This window comes from Nanorana parkeri, unplaced genomic scaffold (assembly GCF_000935625.1).
Source record: "Nanorana parkeri isolate BGI_ZX_2015 unplaced genomic scaffold, ASM93562v1 scaffold436, whole genome shotgun sequence".
NCBI classification, from domain to species: Eukaryota; Metazoa; Chordata; class Amphibia; order Anura; family Dicroglossidae; genus Nanorana; species Nanorana parkeri.
In genome coordinates, this window is record NW_017306704.1 from 24,497 (window position 1) to 51,668 (window position 27,172).

At 40.3% G+C, this 27,172-nt stretch overlaps 1 protein-coding gene across 1 annotated transcript in view; it reads right to left on the minus strand.

Annotated features, from left to right (window-relative positions):
• Positions 1–24,993: 24,993 nt before the first annotated feature.
• The window catches only part of TRPC4 (transient receptor potential cation channel subfamily C member 4), a 146,344-nt gene continuing 144,165 nt past the window's right edge, over positions 24,994–27,172 (minus strand). Inside the window, exon 11 of the mRNA XM_018560171.1 lies at positions 24,994–25,991. Coding sequence (XP_018415673.1) covers positions 25,299–25,991 — 693 coding nt within the window. The 3' untranslated portion in view covers positions 24,994–25,298. The remainder of the gene's footprint in view (positions 25,992–27,172) is intronic.

The window sequence follows — 27,172 nt, forward strand, 5'->3', positions numbered from 1 at the left end:
TACTGAGACGCCGCAGCTGAAACGGATCCCGACAATTATGTCTGGATCCACCCAGCTGCGTGAGTGACAGCTGGCTCTGCCTATCTAGAGGCAGAGACAGCTGTACCCGCCCCCTCCCCGTCCGTTCCGCCAGTCAGCGCTGGAGAATCGGAGCGGGCAATCCAATCCCTCACCTGTCATGGCTCTGTGCCGTGACAAGATCGATAAGTGAGCGAACGCCGGTATGTGTTCGCTCACTTCCCGATCTACTGAGCCGACCTCAGCGGTGTATTTACAAATGCTGCTGCCCTAGGCAAAACAGAAACGCCGCAATCTCCGCAAATCTCCTTAAGAAATAATTTTTTCCTGGTTATCCTGCTGATCCAGTTTCAATATTTTCAGGGTAACCAACCCAAAACAAGTATTCAGTTCAGATTTGCTTACTCCATTGGATGCCTGCCCGTTTCAGGTCACTGAAGTCAGCAGGTCACTGAAGGCAGCAAACATATTTCTCTCAGTACAGTTTTCCTTTAAAGTCCTTTTTAATTACAAGCAAGCTAAAAGCAATTTAGTGTTATGGTGTTATTTATTTACTTGATAGCGATTACATATTATATAAAGAATAGAAAAACATTTACATCAGTCCGTTCCCAGGAGTAACCTATAGTTAGTTTTCTTGCCAAGTCAAAACCATAGGGAAATAGACTTTTGTAACCAAGAGCAAATTCAGAGTAGATTAACCTTTAAGTGTGTTCTCAGAGAGAAAATGCAGAAAGTGGAGGACACAAACACAGAAGAACATGGGAAATTATCTTAAGGCTCAGCTCTAAAAGCTTACTTTGAAGTCTTATAATAACAAATTAAATACAGTGATCAGAGACATTGTGAAAAGGAATTATAATTATAAATCATATCCAGAGATTGTCTGCTGCTTGGAGGCTCAGAAGGACTTCTACACATAGAAGGTCATCTTAGGTTTTGTCTTTTTTTTTTCTTGCCAAGTTGGTTTCATTTTCTTTGATGTGCATTTTTACATAAATGAATGTATTATAATACCGTAATAGGGTCCCAGGTTCTAATCCCAGTTAGGAAGCCATTTCTGATTGAACTGGTCTGCAGAAAATCTAGGGGAATGTAAACAATAAATATGTGAACACCTTCTTGCACTTTTGGTTGCAAACATCTTTTTGTCAAATTGATCATGCGTATCCAGTGTTCTTGAACGTGGCACTTGTAAATGTTATTTTGGGATTCTGACTTTGTAACCAATTGTCTGTTATTGTATTTGTGAGGGTATGACATGCAAATGCTACCAACTCTGGCTAAACGTTTGGGGACGTCTGACCTTCACACCTTCTTAAACATCCCATTCCAAAACCATGAGTCAAGATTTTGGAGTGTGCCTGCGGGAATTTGTGCCTTGTTCTTTAAGCCAAAACAGCGTTTATGATGTCAGGTACCAATATATCCCAAAAGTGTTCAGGTTAGGGCTATGTGCAGGCAATTCAGGTTACTCCACACCAAACTCATTAAACTATATCTTCATTGGCCTACCTATTTACACAGAGTAATAGTCATTTTGGAACAGAAAAGGGCTTCACCAAACCATTGCCACAAGCCTGGAAATGCACAATTGCCTGAAGTGTCTTTGTTGGCTGCAGTACAACATTTTCTGCCATGTGGCCGAATCTTCATTAAATATTGAAACACAAAAAAACGAAACAAAACCACCACTATGTAGCCACTCAATGCATGTTTATTACTGAAACCTGTGTTTTGCATGCACTAAAACCATAATTAAAGAGTATTTATGGTCAAAAAGTAAAAATAAATATGTATTTCTATATTGAATTTTCATCCCACCCCTAATAACCATATAAATCTAGAAGTTTATAAACTTACTTACTAAAGATGCCCAAAGGATGTACTTCCTCAATGCACTGACACAATTTCATTCAGCCCTGTGAATATAAACTTTCTTGTCACAACTCACAGCCTGCCTTTTGAACTACAACTCAACTGAACAATGTAACATTATCATTGCTTGCAGGAAGCAATGCATTATGGGTGATGTAGTCTTGAGAAATTGAGATTGCATCACATCAAGCAGCAGGGAAATAGACGCAAAGACACACTGGGAATCCCGGAAGTTGGTGAAAGTGATGGGCAGACGGAAGGCAGCACTCACTACATAAAAGGGATTTGTTCAGGTAAGCTTTGATTGCATTATCAAAAGCAACTCTAGTATGTATTCCTATTAAATCCTAGATGTTATACCAGGATAGTAGATACTGGGAATGAAGTTGTTGAACTCTGATATAATTTCAATGACCTCTAGAGGGCAATGTTGCATTTAATTTGGAGATATTGTACAGGCGCTGCAGACTGACACAGCAGTCCAGAAATCAAAGCATGTACACAAAAGTCAGAGCAGAGTTTCTCATTCAGTTGAACATGTACCGTTAGAGGTAGATCTGACAAGTATGGGCAGGAAAGGTTATCTCTGTACATTGGATTAACCTGCAAATATATATTTTTGCTCAAGTTCTACTTTAAAAAATATATATAATACGGGGCACATACACATCTCTTTAATGGCTGCTGCCACTCTGGCAACAATTCAGCTAAGCCTTGTGATGTTACTCTGTGTCACACACGCCATCTTGAATTGCAGGGTCCTCTAAATATGTTTGAAAATTTTTTTTTTTTTACAGATGAATACTAAGAATGTCACCCAACAATGTTTTGAATGAGTTATCTATCTGTGATAACCACCTTCTCCTAGTCGAGTTCAAGAAAGAGATTTATTGCTAATATGGACCATAGTACAAGCTGGGTGTACAATCTCTTTACATTTTCCAGCAACTATATTAGGCTACATTATTTGGTGTAAATGGAATGGATTGTTTATGTAGGCCCTCATGAGGGTTGCTACCCGCTGTGTGGTTTATGTATTGAACCACAGACAAAACAAATGTCTAAGCCTCTGACATTGTTGAGGTATTGTATTGTGCCCACCTGTGTCTGTTTTAACAACAGTAGAAGTCGCTGGATTCTGTCACCATGCTGGTTAAAGCCCATCTCCAGACAAAGAAAAAAATTATGTTTGTAGTGGGGCTACACCGCACTGTAAGGGTAAGTGCTATTTTTTTACAAGTTGACTCAAATAAACCTGTTTTACTTATCTGATCCCGGCTCCCACGATGGTCAGTGCTCACTTCTTCTCCCCCTCTGCTTTTACTAATTACCGTATATACTCGAGTATAAGCCGAGATTTTCAGCCCATTTTTTTGGGTGAAAAGTGCCCCCCTCGGCTTATACTCGAGTCAGCGCCAGCGCGTCATCTTACTTACCTCGCCGAAAATACATGTGCACCTAAAAATATTAGTCCTGCAAATGACGTTTAACCCCTTCGTGACGGGAGACGTACACTGTACGTCCCGCCACAAAGTGCCTATATGACTGGCCACGTACGCTGTACGTGACCAGCTAGTTAAGGCTCTGTAATGCTGGTAACCGCTGATTCTCAGCTGTTACCAGTCGTTAATGAATGCCTCAGTATTGAGACATTCATTGATGAAATAGTTAAGCTTTTGTAAAAGCTTATTTCTTTAATTAATGAAAGAATGAAGCCGTTACATGCAAATACGGGATCGCTAAATAGACATCCCGTATTTGACAGCTGAAAATAGCAGAGAGGTAGCAGAGTGACTCACTTCTCTGCTATTTGTTTTGACAGCTCGATAGCCCGATGTTTATGATACATTTCAGGCACAGTGTTACAATGTATCTCTGTGCCTGAAATGTATCACTTCTGATCGTCTAGGGACGATCAAAGACCTTTAGTGAGATTTGATTCTGACATGCTGTCAGGATCAGTCTCTAAGGTTATTATTAGCTGTTCCTAAGTTTGGAGCAATCTAATAAAAGCCAAAAATTAAAAAAGTGAATTTATCAAACAGTTACTTTTTTTTTTTTACAAAGTGTAAAGTGTAAAAAAAAAAAATAAGGAGTAAAAAAAATTAAGAAAATAAAAATTATATATAAATATATTTTTTTATACTATAATTATTATACAAAAATAATAATAATCAAAACTTGTGAAAAAAGTGTTTTCTTCTAGTTTTTTCCCCTCATTTTTTAATATTTTGTTCAAACTAAGTGAGGCGTTAGGTACACATGTTAGATATAATTATAAAGCCCTATCTGTCCTCTAAAAAACAATATATAATATGTGTGGGTACATTTAGTAATAAAGTATATTACTGCTGTGGAAGAATCACACAGCAAAAATGTAAAAAGTGTGTCAGTCATTTATGAACAGAAACTGAAAACTAGCTCAGTCATGAAGGGGTTAAACAGACATGTCTAATTAGTTTTTGTTGTCTCGTGGTGCTAATGGTTGCCGTCAAACACTCCACCCGCTGTTAAGTGATTCAAAGGGGGTTATTCACAGAGGAGCCGAAGGATCCAGCCTTAGCTTCAGCTGATCCTTTGGCACCCTTCAGCCGCCGCTCTTCACTATAGCCCATACAGCAGCTGAAGGCGTGCAAGCGGCTCAGCCGAGCCAAAGGCATTTGCTTCAGTTCGACTAAGCCGAAGTAACAGCCAAATTCGAGGTGAACGGCCTGCCGAAGGCTGGCCTTTTGCCCTGCAAATGACAGCTGGGCTCCGCCCAGTTGTAATGACAGATTAGCGTCTCCAAATGACCTGGGGACGCTGAACTGTCAATAAACAATTACAACTGGGCGGAGCCGGCCGTGACGTCATGGCCGACTCCGCCCAGTTGTTATTCATTGGCCGGGACCCACTAGAAGACTCTAGCAGGTGCCAGCCAATAGGAAACAGTTGGGCAGAGCTAGCTATCGCTGCTAGCTCTGACCAATTGTTTTTTTTCTTTTTAAAAAAATCTTTATTTATTTTTTTATTTTAGTATTTATTTGCATTGAAAAAATATTTTTTTACCTTTTTTTTCTACTTTTTTCACTATTTTCTACGCTGCTTTGCACCACGGAGGTAACAAGCAGAATAGCCGAGCCGACAGCTGCTCGGCTGCATTCGGCTATTCACTCACTGCTGTTTGGCCCCTGGAGCTTCAGCTCAGCCAATCCAGTTGTTGGATCGGCTGAGTCAAAGTCCTTCTTCCAAGGCAGGCGATGTATGGCTGAAATCAGCCGTACTGAGCCTGAGTGAATAGCGGAACGTTGTTCTGCTCCCTTCACTTCGGCTTTGTTATTTAGTTGGCTGCCCCTTTGGCAGCTTTGTGAATAACCCCCCAAGGTCTGTAACACAATTTTGAGGGGTTGCTCATCCAAGGGCTCTGGGGCTTCCATCACGTACATATAAAACAAAAAAGAACAGAGCGCCACCTCCGTGTGTAAAATCTTTTATTTAAATTAATATTTTTTTATTTTTTTTATCAAAAGTAGTTTCAGTCATTTAATGTAGAGCCAAAGGAAATCTCACCGCTCCAAAAAGCTGCCATCAGGACTCCCCAGGTGCTGGTCTAATAGGTGCGTCTCCACCTTGAAATGCAGTAGTATATGAACAGGCCGCACTATACAGAGAATTCATATACTTCAGACTTTATTGAAATTCACAGTAAATCCAGTGTAACAGTGGATAAAGGTGTATACAGCAGCAAATACTAGCACCGCAACCCCCCAACCAGCTACAACCTCTCACATGTTTCACCCGTAGGCTTATTCATAGAGGTAACAAATACAGACCAGTATCTCACTTAAATGTGTTCAAAAACTCCAATCAGCCAATCCAATCAGCCAAATAGCCAATAAGGGCTCACAAGGCACAGTGCCCTATGTGGGATGCCGAACACACAAACTGCCGATGTTCGAGTCAAACTCACGTTCAGCTCGAACATCGAGCCCAACACTAATGAGAACCCTTTTGATTGGCCAGCTTTCAATCTTATACCCTGCTCCCTGTGAAGGCAAGCTATGATTCTGAGAAAGGGCGCATGCCCCTGAAACATGTCAATCTAGTTGACTGCGGCCGGTGGATGGTGATGTGACCGGAGGCAGCTGTGATATGTAGTCGGGGTGAAATTATCTTGGGTAGACCGACAGTGTGGCCCTTGGCCTTTTGACAAGCGTGATGAAAACATTTGTTTGTGAGTACATATACCTTTAGTTTTTTTCATTTAAATAAAAGATTTTACACATGGAGGTGGCGCTCTGTTCTTTTTTGTTTTATTTTTCTAATTAGTATTCCCAGCGTGACTTTGGAGGCATTTCATGGTTAAATTTACAATTAAAGTATTTGTACAGTCATTAAAACAGAACTCTGGAAAATGACAGTAAATGCATTGCTATGAAAGAAGTCTGGCGCCTGCCATCTCCATTAGATATAATCAGTGTTGTATCAAAGACAAATAGAGAAGCCCAGTTAAAATAAAATAATGTAGAAGAGGAAGAGAAGAATTTGTACGCTGCAGAAAGTTAAGGAAGATATCTCATGTCAATATATTTTTGCTTTCATTGACATGATATCTATCTATCTATCTATCTATCTATCTATCTATCTATCTATCTATCTATCTATCTAATACAGTATATCTATCTATCTATCTTCTAACTATCTATCTATCTATCTATCTATCTATCTATCTATCTATCTATCAGGAGGCCAGAAACTCATTGGCCTTTTATACACACACACTGATTACATGCAAACAGATCACAGGTCAGGATGGTTCCCTTTAATAGCCATTCACACCCCTTTGTGTCAACCTGTGTGCATGTTATCAGGCCAAAATCACCAGGGTATGTAAACTTTTGATCAGGGTCATTTGGGTAGTTACTGTTGTCATTATGATTGGAAAAGAGTAAACACAGTTGATTGATAATAAATGGCTTCAGCCATACACTACTCATGAGTGACAGAAAGGTTTTCGTGTCATCATTCATATTCTTTGAAAAATGGCCAGGAAATCATAAATGCTGCCAGGGTATGTAAACTTATGAGCACAAGTGTATATATATACTGGCTTGTCTTTGAAGATGCAAGGTCCAGGATCATAATTTTTATCCTCCTTCCATTTGGTGGGTTCATATTGTGTGCCTGGAACCTCATAAGCGCATACTTGTTCCAGGTCAATGACTCATTAAGTAGTGAAGCAAGGTTCATACTGAAGGCTTCACAGCATGTATCTTCAACAACAAATCAGCAAAGGTGGCTCCAATAGTTCTGTCCTATTAGATTTTCTTTCAACTTACCATGAAGAGTCAGGTGCACATGAAGAATTTAAAACATGTTTGTTTCTCATTATTATTGTCTTTTCTGGTAGCCTATGAACACTGATAGATATATCAAACAGCAGCAGTGGAGAGGTTTAGAGGCTGCTGGGAGAAGACTCATGGGCTTTCTTTATTTGGTAGGACACCATTTCTCCACAGACAATGGACTTGCAAAATTTGCAGTCACTGATAGCACACAGCATTCTTATTTGAATGAAGCAGCCTAACTTAAAGTGTATGTCCAGCAACAACTTTCTTTTTTATTACTTTGGATAGAGTGGGGGAGGATTAGAACCCCTGTCTTTTTATTACCTCTATCCCTGTTTTCACTCACTTCTTGAAGCTAAAACCGTGATCACTCTATCCTGAAATGTAAACGAGTGCAAGCAGATGTGTGAATAGCCCTCAGGGTATATAGACAAGCAAAACAAATACAGTGCTAAGTGATTAACACATTCACGTTCACATTAGAACTATCCATAGAACTATCCATATCAAGTAAACATTTACAAAAAAGGAGATAATAGTTTATTCTCCACTGTGTAAATACAGTTCTGTTCTGTGCAAATCTTGACAAACGGTGCCTCCAAACCTTTGAAAGAGGCACACTCACCAGATGTGCAGGACACCTTAATATTAAGAAGGTCTTAAACACTTACAGGGTTATTCACAAAAGGGTGAAGAGTTTAGAGAAGGCAGGAGAAGTGAACAATCTAGGACAACATAGCTTATTTTGTGAATAACCCTGTTGGTATTTGATGAAAGGACACCTCCCAGTACACAGGATCTTTAGTAGCAACCTTAAGATGCTTAGGGAGTAGCAGTGGGGAAATCCTTCCTTAGCGCACCTCACAAGCCCAACAATAAGAGACAAAGAAAGAGGAATGCGTACATTGCGTCAATATATATTTTTTAAATTAAAATCCACACAGCTACACTGTACATTTTATGTTGCAGGACATAACACACACATACTGTATGTGGATGAGGACTTTTTAAGTGGTTTTTAACTTAATAAATATATTTTTACGTGATGAACGCATCCCTCTTTCCTTGTCTCTAATTGTTGGGCTCGGCTGAAATTTGAGTAGCATACGGCCAGCTTAAAGTAGTATTAGACTTTGTTTAGTTTTGTTTCGATTTGATTCGGATTTTGCGTTGTTTCGTTTTTCAGGATTCAGGTCCGAAAGTCAATTCGTTTCGGGATTTGGACGAAATTCGTTAGCGGTAGTCTGTACGAATTGTCATTTCGTTCGTTCATTGCAGCAAATGTCACATTTGAGGGAAGAAAAAAAATGTTTTTTTCTCAAATGTCACTTTGCTGCAACAAAATTTCGTCCAACTAACGAAATTTCGTACAGACTACCGCTAAGGATTTTCGGAATTGGAAATTCAGATTCGTTTGCATTGTTATATCTGTAATTCAGAATTCGGATACATACGAATCTCCAAATTTCCGAAATGAATCGCACATGTCTAATATATTGCCCAGCAAAGTATTTTTTTTTTCATTTAGACCAAACACTTACAGTCATCATGCTTCCAGAAAGCTGGCTCCATGTCTCTCAGCTCTTCTTCCCTGAACTTCCTATCCAGTACAAGATAACAAGGACCAGAGCAATTTTCAGCAGCAATCCATTACTCCATTACTAGCTTGGAGAAGATGGGAGGAAGAATGAGGAGCAGAGAGCAGGGGAGTGGCTTGCCTTGCTGTGCCTTTGTGTTTGTGGAGACATACACACAAGGGTGGCTCCATGTGACCCTGCAAGGGAAAGGAGCCACCCTACAACAGGATATTAGGGCCAGTGCTCAGGAGAGCCAACTGATTCTGCAGGAAACAAAACATTTCAAACATCAAGGAGCAGCATTCATTGTAAGTAATGTATTCATTTGAAATAGTTTAAACACCTTTTGACTTTAATATCACTTTAAGTGTTCTTATTACACTTATTGACCCTGCCTAGCTCTCATGACCTAAACCAAATCATTTTACATGCTAACATGTCACTGCTCACTGTTAACATCAACTTTTCCTTTCTTTATCCTTCTTTTCTCTTGAAATTCTATCTAACTGGATGCCCTCTGGCACCCGTCACATTGAATGCTCCACAAATAGGAATGTTAGGCTTGACCAAACATTCTGTTTATGTCAGCAGAGGTGGGAGGAGAGGAGCAGCATTGGCATACATTGTCTGTTGTGTTTATCACAGGGGGAGATAGACATCCTGATGCTTTATAATCTTCTCATTCAATTTTCTCCCTGAGTGCATTTGGCCAACAATGACATGCAGATCATAACTGATCCAGCCAAAAAAGCAAATGTCGTCTCAAGTCCATAAGTCACGTTTCTTTCTTTCTTTCTTTCTTTCTTTCTTTCTTTCTTTCTTTCTTTCTTTCTTTCTTTCTTTCTTTCTTTCTTTCTTTCTTTCTTTCTTTCTTTCTTATTTGTACCTAAAAAGCAACTCCAGACAACATGAATGACTAGCTAGCCACATAACATGTCATTTATATTGTAAAGCACTGGGCAAACTGTTGGCGCTATAAAAAATACTATGTAATAATAATAATGATAATGCCCCTAGTTGTCTAGTAAATGCCTCTCAATACAAATGAGTAAACTAAGCATGAGATTGTCGTCCATCATGGGAGCAAGCCTGGAATGGTGGCTACTTTTCAACAGTAAAGGAAAGTAAAGTGTTTACCTTTTTGTTGGTTAAAACTTTATTGCAATGTGACAAGTGATATTTCATTCATTTTTAATACTCACAGCGCAGTGTGCACAGTGTGCTAAAAAAAAAAAAGTTCTGCATGTAGCGCAGTGGTGTGAACTGGGTTGATTGTAAACAAGGCAATTTGCCTTGTCCTTGTATTAGGATTTTTGAGTCATGGTATTATTTTTAAGTGTAACTATTATACAGTCGCTACCAAGCAATCAATTTATATAGTTCTAGCATGAATTCACAATTTTTATGTATCAGCACAATTGGAATTAAGAGGTTATTTTGATTTATTTATGTTCACTGGTTAGTGCATTCTATTGTCTTAGATTGTCTATAGTGCAGCAGCTGCAATATTATCCATTAGTTTTCTAGATTTAAATTGACATTTCTCTACACATTGTACCCTAAGAAAGGCTTTCAGCACAGTCCCAACGCATCTAGTGTGAATGGGCCCTTAATTAGATTTTTTTAAAATTCTAAACTATCCCAACTTGGCAGTAATTATGGGTAGGACTGCAAGCTTGTGCTACATGATTGTGTACTGTACAGACATTCTGAGAACCACTGATCCACAAAGGGGTGTAAGAGTTAAAAAAAAAATTTTTTAACTTTACAATTAAGAATGTTTTTATTATATGTGAATGATTAAAATATACTTGTGTGGGAAACGTCATAAGGTAGCTGCTGTTCTGAGTCTTGTGTTGCATAGTAGCTGTGGGGCAATGATGTCACTCAACATCAATATATACGTAATGTAATATGACAGATCAAAATCTGTCTGTGCTTAGCACTATGCAAGTCGCTTTGAAAATCAATTACATTTAATACATGCAATGATCCCCAAGCATAATCCATGGTTGGTCATGCTATTAATGTCAAGAGAAAATATGAAATAAATATTAAGAAAATACATGAGATATTTTTAAAAACTGGTTATATGGTACAAAGACAACCTGAACCTGATTAACATTTTACTGCCCTTTAACATGCATGAAACCATTTTCAAAATTGCAGAAAGTAATGAATGAAATATTCTATCATATGAAAAGATGAAAGTGTCAATTACTTTTCTCAAACAGCAGAGATGCATTAGCATTGGTCTCATGTTCAAATAGAATGTTATTGTAAAAAAACAACATGAATATAATTTATTTTGAAGAAACATACAAAATTGTATTTCTAGGGATCTTCGTGTGCAATAATGAAAATTAATTATGTACAATAATATTCTGTTCTTTGAACAAAAAACTTTTTTTTTCAAAATGGATGCTAAGTCTTCTTTGTGTTTTAAATCATACATGTTAAAGTGAAAGTAAGCTGTAGGTAATCTTCTCAAAGTGTGTTAAAGCAGAACTAGTGCCTCACATAAAAAAATATGTGCTGCACCACTTAATTTTAAGTGCATTTGTGTTTACAGTTTTCTCTTGGCTCTTCTGCAAAGTCCCACAAATACGTGTTGCAGCTTCCTATGGCAATGATGCTACAATGTTCCATATCTCATAATATATTTTAGAATGTGATCATTGGTTACATTATTTTAAAAAAAAGTCACAAATGTATTATTAATAATAATAAAAAGGGGTTATTTTAAAAGCAGGGACAATACCACTGCTTTGCAAAAGCAAAAACAACAAAAAAACACTGCACATTTATAAAGCACAGTGGTGTGCTTTACAAAAGTTAATTGCACTCCATTGGTTTTGGAAGTCTAAACCCAGTAAAGCACAACCCAGTCCTACAAAAAAAAACTCAGCCCAGTACTACAGTATTACCTGTCAAAGCCATAGGACCATGGAAAACTCCATGGGGCAATGCAGGCATGCCTTTTATGTATGGACCATAAAATGTAGGCCACAGTGTATGTACCTTACTATAGCCAAGAGCAGATAGTAATATCCACTCTCCTTTATAAATCGGCCCTTTGTGGTGTTAATACATGACTAGATTTCCGAAAGCCCCCAGCACTAGCACTGCTTTTAAGAAGCAGAGGATTAGACCATGTAGAATGGGATCACCAACCTGTCGACGGTGGACCGGTGACAGGTAGATCACCACCGTCCCCACCATGCCACCTCTCCAACTCATCTTCAGGGAAGAACAAAGAGTCCCTAGTGCAGAGAGATATGGTGAGTAAGAGCAGTGCCAACACCACCAAAAGATCCATCCCGTTGAAGAATGGAATGTATTGAATGGTGTGGTGTGAGCAAAGATATTGTACACCCTACATCACGCATAGCCTTGACGTGTGTATGCAACATCAGCCTGTGTACATGGCACCCTGCTTCACATCTCACCATATTACTCTGAGATGGTGGTCACACTAAATCCATAGGAATCAGTGTGTGTGTTACTTACTACTGATCTCTGCACTCTACGTTTCATACTACTGACTCCTGCACTCTGCATTACTCCTCAGTTTTACATACTCTCTCTGCAATATTCCTGACCTCTGAACTCTGCCTTACTCACTCCTGACCCCCACAATGTGCGTTAAATACTACTGACCTCTGAGCTCTGTGTTACCTACTCCTGACCCCTAAACACTGCATAACATACTACTGACCTCTGAACTGTGCAATACTTACTGCCGACCTCTGAACTTTACATTACTCCTGAATTTGCACTGTGCATTGCATACTACTGACCTCTGCACTCTTCATTTCTTACTCCTCAACTTTGCATTACATACTACTGACTCTTGCATTCTGCATTACTTACTACTGACCTTTGCACACTGCAGTGATCTACTATTTTCTAGCTGGTAATAACAATTTCAAACTGGAAATGAGCAACTTTCAAAAGAATTTGAATGTAGTTTGGCCAAACTTTTAAAAGGTTTGCGAACCTTCGAAATTTTGAGTTACCAAAGGCAAGTCCCATTGAAGTTGTGGGGAATTGGGACCAAGCTTCAAAAACGTGTGTACTATAGAGCAGCAGATGTAAAGCTGCAAAATTATGCAGAAAGGTGTTTTGATTGGCATTGGTAGTCAATCTAAGGGTTCCCAGGAAACAGCAGAAGCAGACATAAGGCAGTAACTGCCTATGAAGCAGCCTTTGGTCTGGTTTCTTCTGGGAACCCTTTGGAAATCTGAACCACAAACAAAAAAGAAACACTGAAACTCAAATTCTGATTTTGCCATCCAAATCCATCAAATTAGGTCCTATTCAATGTCTTTAAAAATATGGAATACACTCTAGTTAAGACCTAAGAAGATTTCAACAGGTCCTGGCAGTGTAAATACTGTTATTGGATATATATTGGCAGTAACCGTGGCTTGTAAAGCGGGTTTCCAGAATTTTTATTGCTATCACTTTGTAATAATAGTCAAAATTAATATCAGCAATTTAAATTATGTGCTGAGAAATTGTTTAGAAACAGCTTGGATGAATTGTATGGCATCTACCAAAATACTGCATTTACAGCACATTATTCTAGTTTCAGTTATTGTTACATTAATTCTAAATATTTTAGGAATATTTTTCCCTTGCAAGGAAGGATAATGCATACTACCGTGTTTCCCCAAAAATAAGACACTGTCTTATACATTTTTTCCCCAAAAAAATCACACTGGGTCTTATTTTCGGGGAATGTCTTATTTTAAATACTGTCACAATACCTGCAGGCTGCAGCTGTCCTGGAGCTCTCCTCTCTGATGCCATCCACAGTTCTCTGTGGGATCCCCACCAGGGAGCCACGTCTCTCGTCGCCAGGCTGGACTGCTCAGTCACCTCACCTCACTCCGACCCCACTGGCCATACGTTCCTTGCTGTGCTGCTGCCTGCTGGGAAATATAGTTTTCTGCCCGGCGGCAGCTCTCTAAGCAAAGGCTGAGGCAGACAGGAGTCTGCTGATTTCGTGGCAGGGGCGGCATGCGGGAGCAGCGGCGCAGCGGTTAGTCCCCCACCATGTACTCTGGTTACTCTCTGGGCCACCCCCAAACTAGGTCTTATTTTCGGGGTAGGTATTACATTACTTATAATTCCGAGTAATTGGGCAAGTACTTGTACTCGCCCAAATGCTCCGATGCCTAGCACGAGTACTTCCGCTATCAGGAAGCCGGGCAGCGTGTCATTACACGATTGACCGGGAAGCGGCTCCATGCTCTCTCGTCACTTGTGATGAGAGAGCATGGAGCCGACTTCCCGGCCAATCAGGAAGCCGGGCAGCGTGTAATGACGCGCTGCCTTGCTTCCTGATTGGTCGGGAAGCTGGCCAATCAGAAAGCTGGCCTCGTGAGGTAAGGTTATCTTACCTTAGTATGTGCAGCCTGTCACCCCCGGGGGCCTCTCCAGCGAGAATGCGGCCTTCGTCCGGTACCCAGCCGGAGCCGTCCGATCAGGAAGCCGAGGGCCCCCCCAGCGAGAATGCGGCCTTCGTCCGGTACCCAGCCGGAGCCGTCCGATCAGGAAGCCGGCCGCCGTCTAATGACACGACGCCCTGCTTTCTGATTGGCCGGGAAGCTGGCTTCATGCTCCCTCGTCATCTAATGACAAGAGAGCATGGAGGCGGCATCCCGGCCAATCAGAAAGCAGGGCGTCGCATCATTACACGGCGCCCGGCTTCCTGATTGGCCGGCTGGCTCCGACTGGGTACTGGACGAAGGCCGCGTTCTCGGTGGAGAGGCCCCGGGGGTGACAGGATGCACATACTAATATAAGAGGGGACTTTCTTGTTAATAGGGAAGCCAGGTGGCGACTCTTTACACGCTGCCTGGCTTCCCGGCTAATCAGGAAGCCAGGTGGCGAGTCATTACACGCCACCTGGCTTCCTAAATGGGACTTCCGTTACTCGGTAATTGTAATCGTACTCGGTATTCGGTACCAAAATACAGCTATCGGTGCATCTCTAGTGCTAGGTCTTACTTTTGGGGTAGGTCTTATTTTCGTGGAAACACGGTAATGGTAAAATATGATATATAAATGTTTAGAGAAAGCAATACTAAAATCAGAACTCCAGCCAAAATAACAAGATAAAAATTACCAGCCCATTCAATTGCTGCAATATTCATCCTCTGTCCAGAGATTTCCCCAACAGTATTTTTTACTTCCAATACATGTCCTCCTTCTGATGGCAAGCATCATTCAAGCCATTTCCCCTGAGCTCAGGTCATCCAGGACCTTCCCTATTCTGTGACAATAAAAGAAGCAGCACAGTAACGAGCACATTTCTCTGTTATTCGGCTTTCTTCTCCTATCAGCATATACCTTGTTAGTACATGAAAGGATTGGCTTCTTGTACTGCTTCATCCTATCTTTCTGTACAGGGACTGCAAGATGCTGATACTAGGCATGTAAATTTAATTTTGTTCCAAATGGATATTCATACGAATTTTTTATAATTCAGACATTCAGATTCATCCGAATTTCTGAATGTGAATGCATCTGAATGTGAACGAATCTGAATGATCCTTTAATGAAAATTTGGATCTGTTCAAATTTCGTTTCAAACTAAACTAAATTGGACATGTGACTGTTCTCCTGCCAATCAGATTTTTTTTTGGCTGTTGGGGGTTGCATTACATGCACGGCCATGTGACTTCCTGTTGTGGATCTTTCTGAAATGAAAATTCGGACAGATATACGAGATCCGAATAACGAACGCAATTGAAATTCCATTACGAAATCCGAAAAACAAAAGAAATAAAAATCCGAATTGATCTGAAACAAAATGAAACACATTTTGTGCGGGGTTATATGTCCAGCTGATAACAGGGCAAAGCTAGGTACTCACACTGCTTGCATTTAAAAATGATTTAAAGAAGTATTACTTATTGCAGAGCTGCATTAATTTGTGTCTATTATATCTACAAATGGTTCAGCTTTAACATAATTTAAATTGTTTCTAAAGCAAAAACTTTTTAAAGTTTTAGATATAGTATGGCATGGTTAAGATGTTTTTTTCTTTTTATTCTGTTTCTGTTCATTTGGGAAGATTTTTCTTCACTTCCTTTCTCAAGACACAAGAGGAACTGAAATTAAGGGCTATTCACAAAAGGGTGAAGAGTTTGGAGAAGGCAGGAGAAGTGAACAATCTAGGACAAGAAAGCTGAACTAGAAAGTGAGCTGTCCTAGATTGTTCACTTCTCCTGCCTTCTCCAAACTCTTCACCCACTGCCTCATTTCCCACCCTCGGCTTATATTCGGGTCAATACTTTTTCCCAGTTTTTTGTGGTAAAATTAGGTACCTCGGCTTATATTCGGGACGGCTTATACTCGAGTATATACGGTATGTCATGAAAGCAAGAATAATCCTCCCCTGGAGAGTTGTCACCAGAACAAGTGTCCCCACTGTAGGATTGTAGATGTGTACAAGTGTCCCCATTGGGAGATCATATAACCACTTTACTTACATTGGAATACCACTGCTGCACAGGACAAGCCCCCAAGGTAGATCACATTGCATTTTTCATTGTTCCAATATAGACTGAGGTGTACCCCCAATGTTAGAAATCATGCATCTGTAATAATAGAGTTGTTGTAATGTTACCATATTTTTATAAGATATGTTAGTTATTAATGGTATTCTGGGGTAGCTATTTTTACTGCTTTTTTTATCCTGTTTAATTCTGTTACAACTTCTCATTGCTTCAGGTATTCTGTGTTAAAAAACTGCCAGCAGCTGCAATATGAGATGGAATAAACATGTTGTAAATAAACAGCAATAATTGCAATAATTTTGGCAGCATTAATATTGCTGCAAAAATATAGTGATGGTGTATTTGGATTAAAATTGTGTGCTGAGAGCTTATCCGTTTCCTTGGCCCATCCACTCAAGCTGGCCTTCTGGATCTCCACCCACCAGCCAATTAGAAAAGACCTCACCCCTCCCATCCACCACACAAGGATCTCAATCTGGCTGGGAGGGCGGAGTTTAGCGTCAGGGGCAGAAGCAGAAGCAGAAGCAGACGTCGGCACCTGGTCCTGCACGCTCCAGCCCGCGAGAACAGGCTCACACAGTCCTGGTTAAAGGCAGCCTTCAGAGCACTGGTGAGACACGGTGTGAGATGCGGCCCACGCAACCCTGGTAACTGATACGACTCCATAGAGCCCTGTTGAGACCCTAAAAAGCCCTGGTGAGCTCTGTGGGGTCTCACCAGGGCTCTGTGGGATCTAACAGGGCTGGTGAGACCCCACAGAGCCCTGGTGAGACCCCACTGAGCCCTGCTACCCTGGTGAGACCCCTCAGGGCCCTGGTGAGACTCCAGAGGGCCCTGGTGAGACCGTACAGAGCCCTGGTTCAGGGCTCTGTGGGGTCTCACCAGGGCTGTTTGGGGTCTCACCAGGGCTCTGCGGGGTCTCACCAGGCTGGTGAGACCCCACATAGCCCTGGTGAGACCCCATGGAGCCCTGGTGAGACCCCACAGAACCCTAGTTTACCAGGGCTCTGTGGGGTCCCACCAGGGCTTTGAGGGGTCTGGCCAGGCTGGTGAGACCCCACATATCACTGGTAAGGCCCTACAGAGCCCTGGTGCTGGTGAGACCCCACATAGCCCTGGTGAGACCCTAGAGACCCCTGTTGAGACCCTAGAGACCCTTGTTGAGACCCTAGAGAGGCCTGTTGAGACACTAGAGAGCCTGGTTTAAGGCCTTGAAAACTTTAGAGATGCCTCTGCTCCTAGGCAGACTATATTTGCATGCAGACTGCCGTAGGTAATGCCAGCATGTGATGCTGAACCTCCGTGAATGAAAAAACTGAAATACAATAAAGGGGTGGGATGGGACAGTAAGACTGGGGAGAAATGGGCTAGATGGCAATTTCAGTATAGGAGAGGAGCCTGTGCAACTTGAAAAGACTTAAAATAAGGCTGGAGTTCAGTTTTAAAGTGTATCTAATAAACCCAAAAGCAAAAAAACTAATATATTACAACTTAACAGTCCTTAGATCTGGTGGCTTCATTCGTTTCCTTTTTTTTTCTTTATTTTCTCCACAAATAACACACTTCCTGTGTGTCTTCACTCATTTCTCCATTGTATCATGGAGGTAGCTATAGTTGTCACATGTGCTGGACTTCAAACATGATTGGCTTGTTCATTTCCAGTACATGTTTGATATATATATGGGATGAGTAGTTTACACAGCTCACAGGATTTGGTAAGGATAGTGAGTTTCGGGCAAGATCAACAATTTTTTTTTCCACTTGCCAAAAAATGAAAACTAATGCCGTCCACACCTAAGGAGCAGACAACAATATCTCCTTCATTTTTGTTTTTCGGTTTGGATACGGTTTAAAAATAGAATGTCCATAGATATTTAAGAGAGATATGTAACTTGCTTGTTAAACTTAAAGTGGAAGTGAATAAAAAATAAAAGGGGGCACTCAAAAGTTTTTATACTGAGAGTGCCACAGCCGGGACGGATCCTGATAATACTGTCGTGTTCCACCCAGCTGCCTGAGTGATAGCTGGCTCTGCCTATCTAGAGGATCAAAGAGGGGAGGGGGAATCCCTTTCGGGAGCAGTGACTGACGGTCCACCTCTCACTGCAGGATGACGATCGGGAAGTGAGCGGATTGGTGCATGCTTCTGCTCACTTCCCAATCGACAGAGCCGACCTGTGACAGCTTCTTTGTCACATGTCGGCTCTAACTATGAGGATGAGTGGAAGTCACTCACCTCATATTTCTCCTTTAAGGCTTGTAGGGGTAATCTTCAACCAGAGAGTTTGAAGACAGATAATCCGCATACCAGAAGAGTTTCTGGACTGTGCTTATTTGTCACTAGTGTACTTTTTTTTATTATTGGTATTTATAATAATAATAATGAAAAATATTTGTCACTAGTGTATCAAATATAAAAGGAGGGTTGCAGGGGGTCGAGCCAGCACAATATAATATGCAACCAAAACCTTTAGCCTCCTGGCTTACCATTTTGGGTCAGCTTGGACTAGAAGGCTGTCCCATCACAGGCTCTCTCATTGAATCACACTGAGTAATCCCAGAGCAGACTGAAAATTAACTTCTAAGGTGGGGAGATTATGGCCAGTGTATGACCCACTGCATAATACTAAATTGTGTAGCCGGAAAACGGCCATACGTTCGATATAGCAAGCATCCCACCACCTCAAAGAGCTCTCCAACACCAAAGCTCTGATCCACCTTGCTACATGTGAGTACAATCATCTCACATATTCCTCACCTCTCCGCTCCACCCTCTCTTATCTGCGCTAGGTTGTCACGCTTCTCCCTCCTTTTTGTTTCCTCTTCAGCAGAAATGTCAGGCACCCCGGCCCACACACGCCAGGAGCTGCACACCAGCGTTGAAACCAATCCCACCCCTCCAGAACAGCGCTCACCAGTTGCACCTGTCCTCCACAACTTTCTTTTAAGAAAAGTTATCAAAAATATAGTTAAGATCCTAACAGCTAATAGCCAGCCTATAAAGTTGCTTTAATGTACACTTAAATCCCGATTTCCTTACCAAAAATTCCAGCATGAATTACAGAATCTGTGCTCAGGAAGAAAAACGTCCTTAAAATCCCTAAAAGATTCCTGGGCAATACTGTAATAATGTCTATAGGAATAATAAGCAAAATACACAAGTTTTTCAATAGAATCTTTTATTTCCACAGAAGAAAAGCAAGTAAAAAAAGTTTATATGAAAATTATAACCACATAAATCTTATGTAATCTTAGAGGCAGCTGAAAAGATTTTTATATTTTTGTGGAAGCTATACTGTTTATTTCTTAATCTGCTATTTTGAACCATTTAATTGTCCCCTGAACACATATCTTTCTCATGCAACAGTTGAAATGAGAAAATGAGATGACATCTAGACTACACAAGTATTGTCTAGATACAAGAGGGGTGTGTACTCTTGTTGAATATACAGCATTTATCATGTAGAAGCTCTTATAATATAGACAAGGTCCTGCTGCTCTCTCATATTGTGTAGGGTGATTGGTCTTGTAAACACCCTCCCAACCCCCCTCGTAATTTTCTGCTAGCTGCCTGCACTGGGTAGACCTGCCTGATTGCACCCATAGCTTTGCTTTTTGCTCAACGATGATGTCACAGCTACATTTACAAGGTAAGAAATGGGTTTGTAAGGGCATTTGGTGTACATAAATTGACATCCTTTGTGGCTATCGTTAAGTTAAACCTTAAAAATGTATTCAAGTACCTTAAATATTAACAAACATTTAGCCTATCTGTGTCTCACTCGGCTTTAGATCCTTAAATCATCTCTGAATTAGTGCTTACAGTGTCCTTCCTTCTGGAGGGTGGCTACTTTTGTGCTACATGGTCCCTGTGTGCTGTGGTAAAGTAGCCACCACTCCAAGCTCACTCCCGTGATGCAGTCTGTCCCGGGAGTGAGCGTGGAGCGTTGGCTACTTTACCACTGTGATGGAAGCCTCTGTTACTCTGCTATTTGGAGGGGACTGCAGGCCTGCCTCCTTTCCACCGACTATGGGCCTTGGCTCTGGAGGGAGTTATATTGATTGGGAGAGGGGCTTGTTATGGTGCTTTGGGCTGTGTGGGACCCTTTGTTTGTGCTCCGTGGATCAAGAGGACCTATTTCCCAATTATGTGGGTATACATGAGGAGCTGAGATTGTGTTTTCCTATACCCCAGTATCCTGACCTGGACCAGACTCTGGACTTAGACATGACTAACAGACTAACAAGTTAAATGGAAGTCTATTTGTCCATTTGTCTCATTCTGCTATCAATGGGATTGACTCTGACATTAGATGTAGTGGAGTACATTACCATATCATAGACACTTAGGATATAATCTCATCATATGTATCTCCTCTCTCCCTATTCTTTCATTAAGACACTGGGGAGGGGATGTCTGTTTGCAGTCTGTTAATGTGTTATTGTATTATGTTTTTAGACTTCCAGAACTGTATAAATACTGTGCTGGTTTTCAATAAAGGGAGTTCTTGGTTTTTACCCTAAGAGACTAGTCCTGCCTGGTTTTTAGGGGAAGGTAGGGGCTGTAATTCTGATTTTCCAGTTCCAGAGTGGAGGAAGCTGATTTCTGATGGAGATACCCAGTCGGGGTACCAGGCGGTCCGTCACAACCACAACACACACAGGGACCATGGGGAACAAAATTAGCCACCCTCTAGAAGGAAGGAGAGTGTCAGCACCAATTGAGAGATGATTTGAGGATCTACAGCTGAGTGATACACAAATAAGCTACATTTTTGTTAACAGTTAAGGTACTTGAATGCATTTTAAGGTTTAACGACTGAGTTTAATGTCACTTTAGTTTAAATAAGCTAAATGCATTCCAGGTGCATCAAAACAATAGGTGTTTAATGTCTTACAGTTTGTTTTCTTTCTAAAGCAAACAAAGCCTGAGTAGAAAAGCCTGTCCTTTTCCAGCAGGTGCAGATGAGGCTCCTTGCTCTCTATTAGGAAGCAGTGGTCTCTTTCCAGACATGCTCCCCTGCTTAGTCAGTAGAGATGAGCAAACTAGCCTGGGTTACATTCACTAGGATGTTTGTCGAACCTAGCCAGAACTTCAGCTGAACCCAGCCATATCCAGCCACAACCCAATGGCAAACATCCAAAGGAGCTGAGCCCAGGGCTTTCTGTGTCCTAATAAGCAGTGCCAGTGGTTGTTTAGATGCTAGTGGCTGGACTGCGCAGTGCATTGGTTGCTAAGACATAGATGGGCTCACCATAATAACCAGTAGTATTGTTGTAGAGATCACTGTTTCCCCACAGAGAGCAATGGTCTCACTGCAGCATGCTTGTAGTGGCTTTTCTACTCAGGCTCCGAGAGTCAGCATTTACAATTTTTAAACAAATTATTATTGAATGAATGCATCCTAAAATGCATGAACACATACCTCATTTTATTTGGCCTTTTTGGATATTGTCAACTATTGAGCTGATTTTTTGCTTTTTCAGAAGAAGCGTTTTTTTTTTTTTTCTAAATTATAACCTTTGGCCTTGGCCCTTGCTATCCTGCCTCTCTTGCTGTAAAAAGTAAACATTTAAAATGGACTGGAGAACAGGAGGCAGAGATGAGAAACCAGCTTTTGCATTGTTTATCTCTCATTTAATGGAAATCAGCCTCCAAGGTCTACCACAACGGTTGTCTCCTACAAACCTTACCATATCATTCCATACCATACCAATCAAGGATATTTAAATATGTCCATGGAAGACAATAAACTAAAACAAAAATCTTTATTTGTGGACAATGCATGCAAATCTCTGATTAAAAAAAAATGTTTGCTTCTTTTCTTTTTTCTTATAGACGGCAGTTATGAACAGCCCAGAAGGCCCATTATGAGTGCAAAAAACATTACTAGTAAAGAGTGACCAGGCAATTAAGCAACTTTATGTGATGACAGAATTCATGACATCTAGCTCAGAGGATATTGGAACTGCAAGCCAACATTAATATGCATGCCTTATTTTATTTATCTTAGCCTGTAAATATCTTCAAAAAAGGGTAACACACGCCAAATATGTGGACTATACTTCTGAGTGAGCTGGGTATAGTAGACATAAAAGGAACATAATCCACATAACAGACATTCGGGGATGTTGTCTACAAAGAGTCGTTAACAGGAGTCAAGGATGATAAGAGATCCATAGACATAAAATGGTGTGTGGAAGCTCTAAAGTCATGAACAATTGAAACAGTCAAGAATGCATGTTTACAACCTGTGAAGACACCACTGGGGACATCCATTCCAGATGACCGATTCTTCCCCTGAGATCAGTTGACATGGTGGTTTCTGCAGGATAGATTGATTTGACCATTGTCTGCAGGACTGGGAAATTAACATTTTATATCTGTGGGTACTTTCAAAATAAACCTGTGCTAACATTAAATTTATGAAACTGCAAATTTGTCAACACGGGAAGCACTTACAGATGTCTGTGGGGTACCTTCATCATGTCCCAAAAACCCCAAAAGCAGGTGCCTGCTGTAGAGACATATTAGCAACTCAGTATGCTTAATGTCAGGAGAGGATTACTTTAAACTGACTTAACCTCCTGTGCCTTGGTCTTTCAATTCAGTTATCAATAGGATTTAATTCATAGTTAACACATAACAACAGGAGGACCTAGAGGTGGAAATGTTTATCATTGCTTCATCACCAGATTCCAGGACTGCGGTCATGAAGGTAGGTCACACCCCTGCTTCGTCTGACTCCTTTATCCTCCGCATACATTTTACCTGTAAAAATCACCTGGGCGTTATTTACCTCTTGGATCCTGGCACAGTAACATTTCATGCACATTGATGTGTCTAAACAGAACTTTCAACGAGAATGAAACTTGCATAAAACTGAACAAAGTCTGGTGATACAACAGACACTGGAAAATATCGTTATAACTAGTGAATGCCTCTGAGCTGCTGCCTTATACCTACCCAGATATTCATGTCATCTGTTTGATTTATAAAGCTTCTGCGATTCTTTGTTACCAACATGTCACTGATGTGCCTCTTTGGCTGGGCCTTTATTTGTCCTTGTTTCTTCCTGGGTACAAGTTTGGGCTGACTTTCATGCAAAGCTGAAGAATGAAGTGAACTCAAATGCTATTCACTGGAATACTGAATCTCCAGGTCACATGTTTACCACTTTGAGCGATACAAGATCATTGAACTTGTATAAAGAAACTTTTTAATTAGTAAATCATCTTTACTTATTTGGAATAATCTCTCTTAAGCAATAATAATTTTATAACTGAGATTAAAGCGATCCTTTTGCAAAATTAAAAAGTAGAAAAAAATGTACTATAATATTATACTATAATAGTGACATATATCTACCTGTCCTGCCACTGCTGCTGTTGTTTTTTGCTCTCTTTAAGAGCTTTTGTGTTTAGAGAATGTCAAACATTGTGGTTTCTTCAGTCCTTACATAATGGCAGGACACGGTAGTGACATAAGGGCCAAGGGAAAGAACAACAGCACTCAGAGAGAACCAAGAATTCAACACTCCCAAGTGTGGGTTGATGAAGTGTATTCTTTGTTCACTGTAGTTCCTGAAATGCATGTCAGCGACATGATTGATTGGTGAGACCGTTAAGTATAACACCCCTTCTTTGCAGGGGTATATTTTTTCTACTTTTCAGTATTGTGACAGCATCACTTTAAGAAGAAAAATTTTGAACTGCTCTGTAAACAATCTTCTGTTGTAGGCTTGAATTTTATTAAACCAAAAATTTGAATTCCAGTAATGAGTGCTTGTAAGTCGACAAGGGACCTGCCAGAATTAGAAAAGTTTTTTTCCTCTACTCCAGACATATGGAGCATTTAACCCTTCAGTTGAGCTTTAACATAGAACAGACCCTTAGGGCCTGTGTCAGCGGTTTTTAGGCTTGTGTCGATGGCATCATGTTGAGACACTTCTGAGATCATTTAGAATTCCTTAACAGGTGCATTAGATTTGCAGTTGGCTTCATTTTGACCAACATTTGACCTGCTTCAAGTAGGTTTTACATTCCCATAGACTTGTATGGGAACGCAAAACCAACTTGAAGTGAACAAAAGCCTGAACACAGGCCCTTAGTATAACACAGTGACGTTGGTGTTAGACACTAACTTCCCAAAATTGGAAGAAAAAAATAATTGGAATCTTATTATTTCTACCTTTGTTTCCTTGTATAAGAGGGGTTCTATACTCCCCGAAACAATAAGACTTTTCTATGCCACTGAAAAAGTCCAGTATGTGTAACTCCAATGGTGGATAGCGGAAGAGTGGCATTAATCCATTATATTTGTTTAATAATAACTTATTAAATGTCCATGTTAGGAGTAATTCAACATGCACCTGTTATGGACTCTCTCTTCTTCACTGGACACATAAATATACAGCATGATAAATATATGAAGTAAAAGCTCTAATTTATGAAGTAAGTCCACCTTTAACATCCATAAGGTGTTGTGCAATACATAACAAACACTGTGTATAGAATACAAATGTGTTCTTGGATTCCCTGAGCAGGTCTGACTCCTTTTAAAATGTTATCTCCATATGTATATTGTTAGGGCAGTTTATATTAGCAAGCATAATGTATTTGATGATCATAAATATTACAAATACCTCTGAGAAAAAATGAAATGTATGCTTAATGGTTTTTATATGATTATTTTGCATAGTCTAACATGATATGAATCTTGGGTGGATTATTGCAAACAATACATAAATGCAAGATACCTTGATTAACATAGCATCAGATGTATGTCCTTTTAGCCAAGCATACCATTCATTCCTATAATGTATTTCTATCCCTGTATATGTTTGAATGTAAATTGAGCTTTCATGCCTAAACTGGCAGCATGTTGACTTGGTTCGCAAAGGAATATTCAAATATCCCAAAATGCACTGATAAAATATATATTTTATATATACATTAATTGAAAATCACAGTCTTGTTATGGAATCTTCTTCTTCTGCAGGCGCTTCTGCTTGTGCGCTACTTGTATCCAAATGATCATCTTTGTCCATAGTGGGTTTAATGTTGTCTGTTTGACTGTCATTTACAAAACTGTGACAACTGTCAGAAGGCTGTAGTGGTAGACATTCCAAGGTATCCTGGGTATCTTCTGTTACTGTACACTGTTCATCCAAAGTATTTACATTTAACTCACTGTTTGGCTCTACATCTTTGACTGTGTCAAATGTTTTTTCACTGGGATCGGATATGAGTTGTTCTGGAACTTCCTCTGAAACAGAGTAAATTTTACTAGTGCTCTGTTCCGTGCTGTTAGGTTTTGGACGTCTGTGAAAAAGTCCAAAGCTTTTTATGTCTTTGGCAAACTGAATTTTCTTTGGCTTCTCCTTGGCAGTCTCTGAAGCCAGGGTCGCAGATCCATTACTCAAGTTATGCTTATCAGCAGTTATCTCTGCTGACCTGGGATGGATCAGTGTGGTGATGTCATAAAAGCTAAAGTTGCTTTTTTGCGTTCGGCTTTTCTTTTCCTTGGGGCGACTCTTCTCTTCTGTCTCTGAGACATCTGAGCTGTTGCTCATTTTTGTACTATTGATATTCAATTTGTTTCCCTTTAACAAACCCAAAACCTCAAAACGGAAGCTTGAAATGTCTTGTTTCAATTCCTTTAATAAAACAAAGTTGGCAGTAATAAGGGAACAAAAAATAATGAAAGAAAAAATAAGCAAAAAAACAATAGCAAAATATAAAGGCATTAGCATGTTCAACTTGTGCTGCTACGTGCTGCTACTTACTTTTACTGGAACACATTTTTCTTTTTCAGGTGTCGCCATCTTTGAATGTCCTGAAGAGATTACATTCTCATTTAGCAGCAGTGACATACAGGTGTCACAGCCAGCTTCTGTTTGTAGATGTGAGCAGCAGGTATCCCTCGAGAATGAATGTCTAACGCTTTATTCTCTGCTAATTATGTACAGCAGGATAGTTTTTGCACTCTTTTATTTTTTATGTGACAGGCAGACTTTTTTTAACACAACAATCAATCACATTGGGCTGGCATTCACAACAATGAATCAATATATAGTATATGCCCCTGTTTAGCATCAAAAGGTTCTATGGTGCAGAACGGTGTTCATTCTGGAGAGATGCTCGGTAATCACTCTTACAAACAGAAGATGACTCATAAGGATTGTAGTAACAGGATCTCCTGAAAAATTCTCCCTTGTCTGGGAGCTGTTCAATGATATTCACCACCTACAACCAGCTTGTGTCTTTTGGGAGTACTATATACATGATATAAGACTGATATGTCACATAGGCACAGGAGGACTGACCTGGAAGGCAATACTAAAAAGATATGTTGGATTGGTGCTCTTGAGGGAACACAGTTAGTGAAACATATTGGACATTATATAGCTACCATGACTCTGAGTTGTCAAGTGACCAAATAACAGAGTCACAAAAGTGACTGATTCTGGAAGATTTAAAAAGAAGTGTCACAATAAACCATGTCCTTTAGGAACACCAATCTTTCACCATACCCAGCAATCAACACTGAAGACTTGCAAGGTACACTTTCTTTAGCCTTCAGAAATATGTTCCTACCATGAATTGGCAAGTTGGTTGCCTTTGAGGCCAAAGTTTCTCAGTAATCCCCTGACTAGCAGAAATTAGGGTACAAGCCAGATGTCCTGAAGTCAATCAGATTGAGACTTACAGCCATTTTTACTGGTTATCAGTTTCACACAGATGAGTATTATTGACGCACATCAATAGTTTTGCTCACTAAATACTTTTCTTGTGGTAGTTGTTATGAATGCCTCTGATTGGTAAAATGCCTATTAGT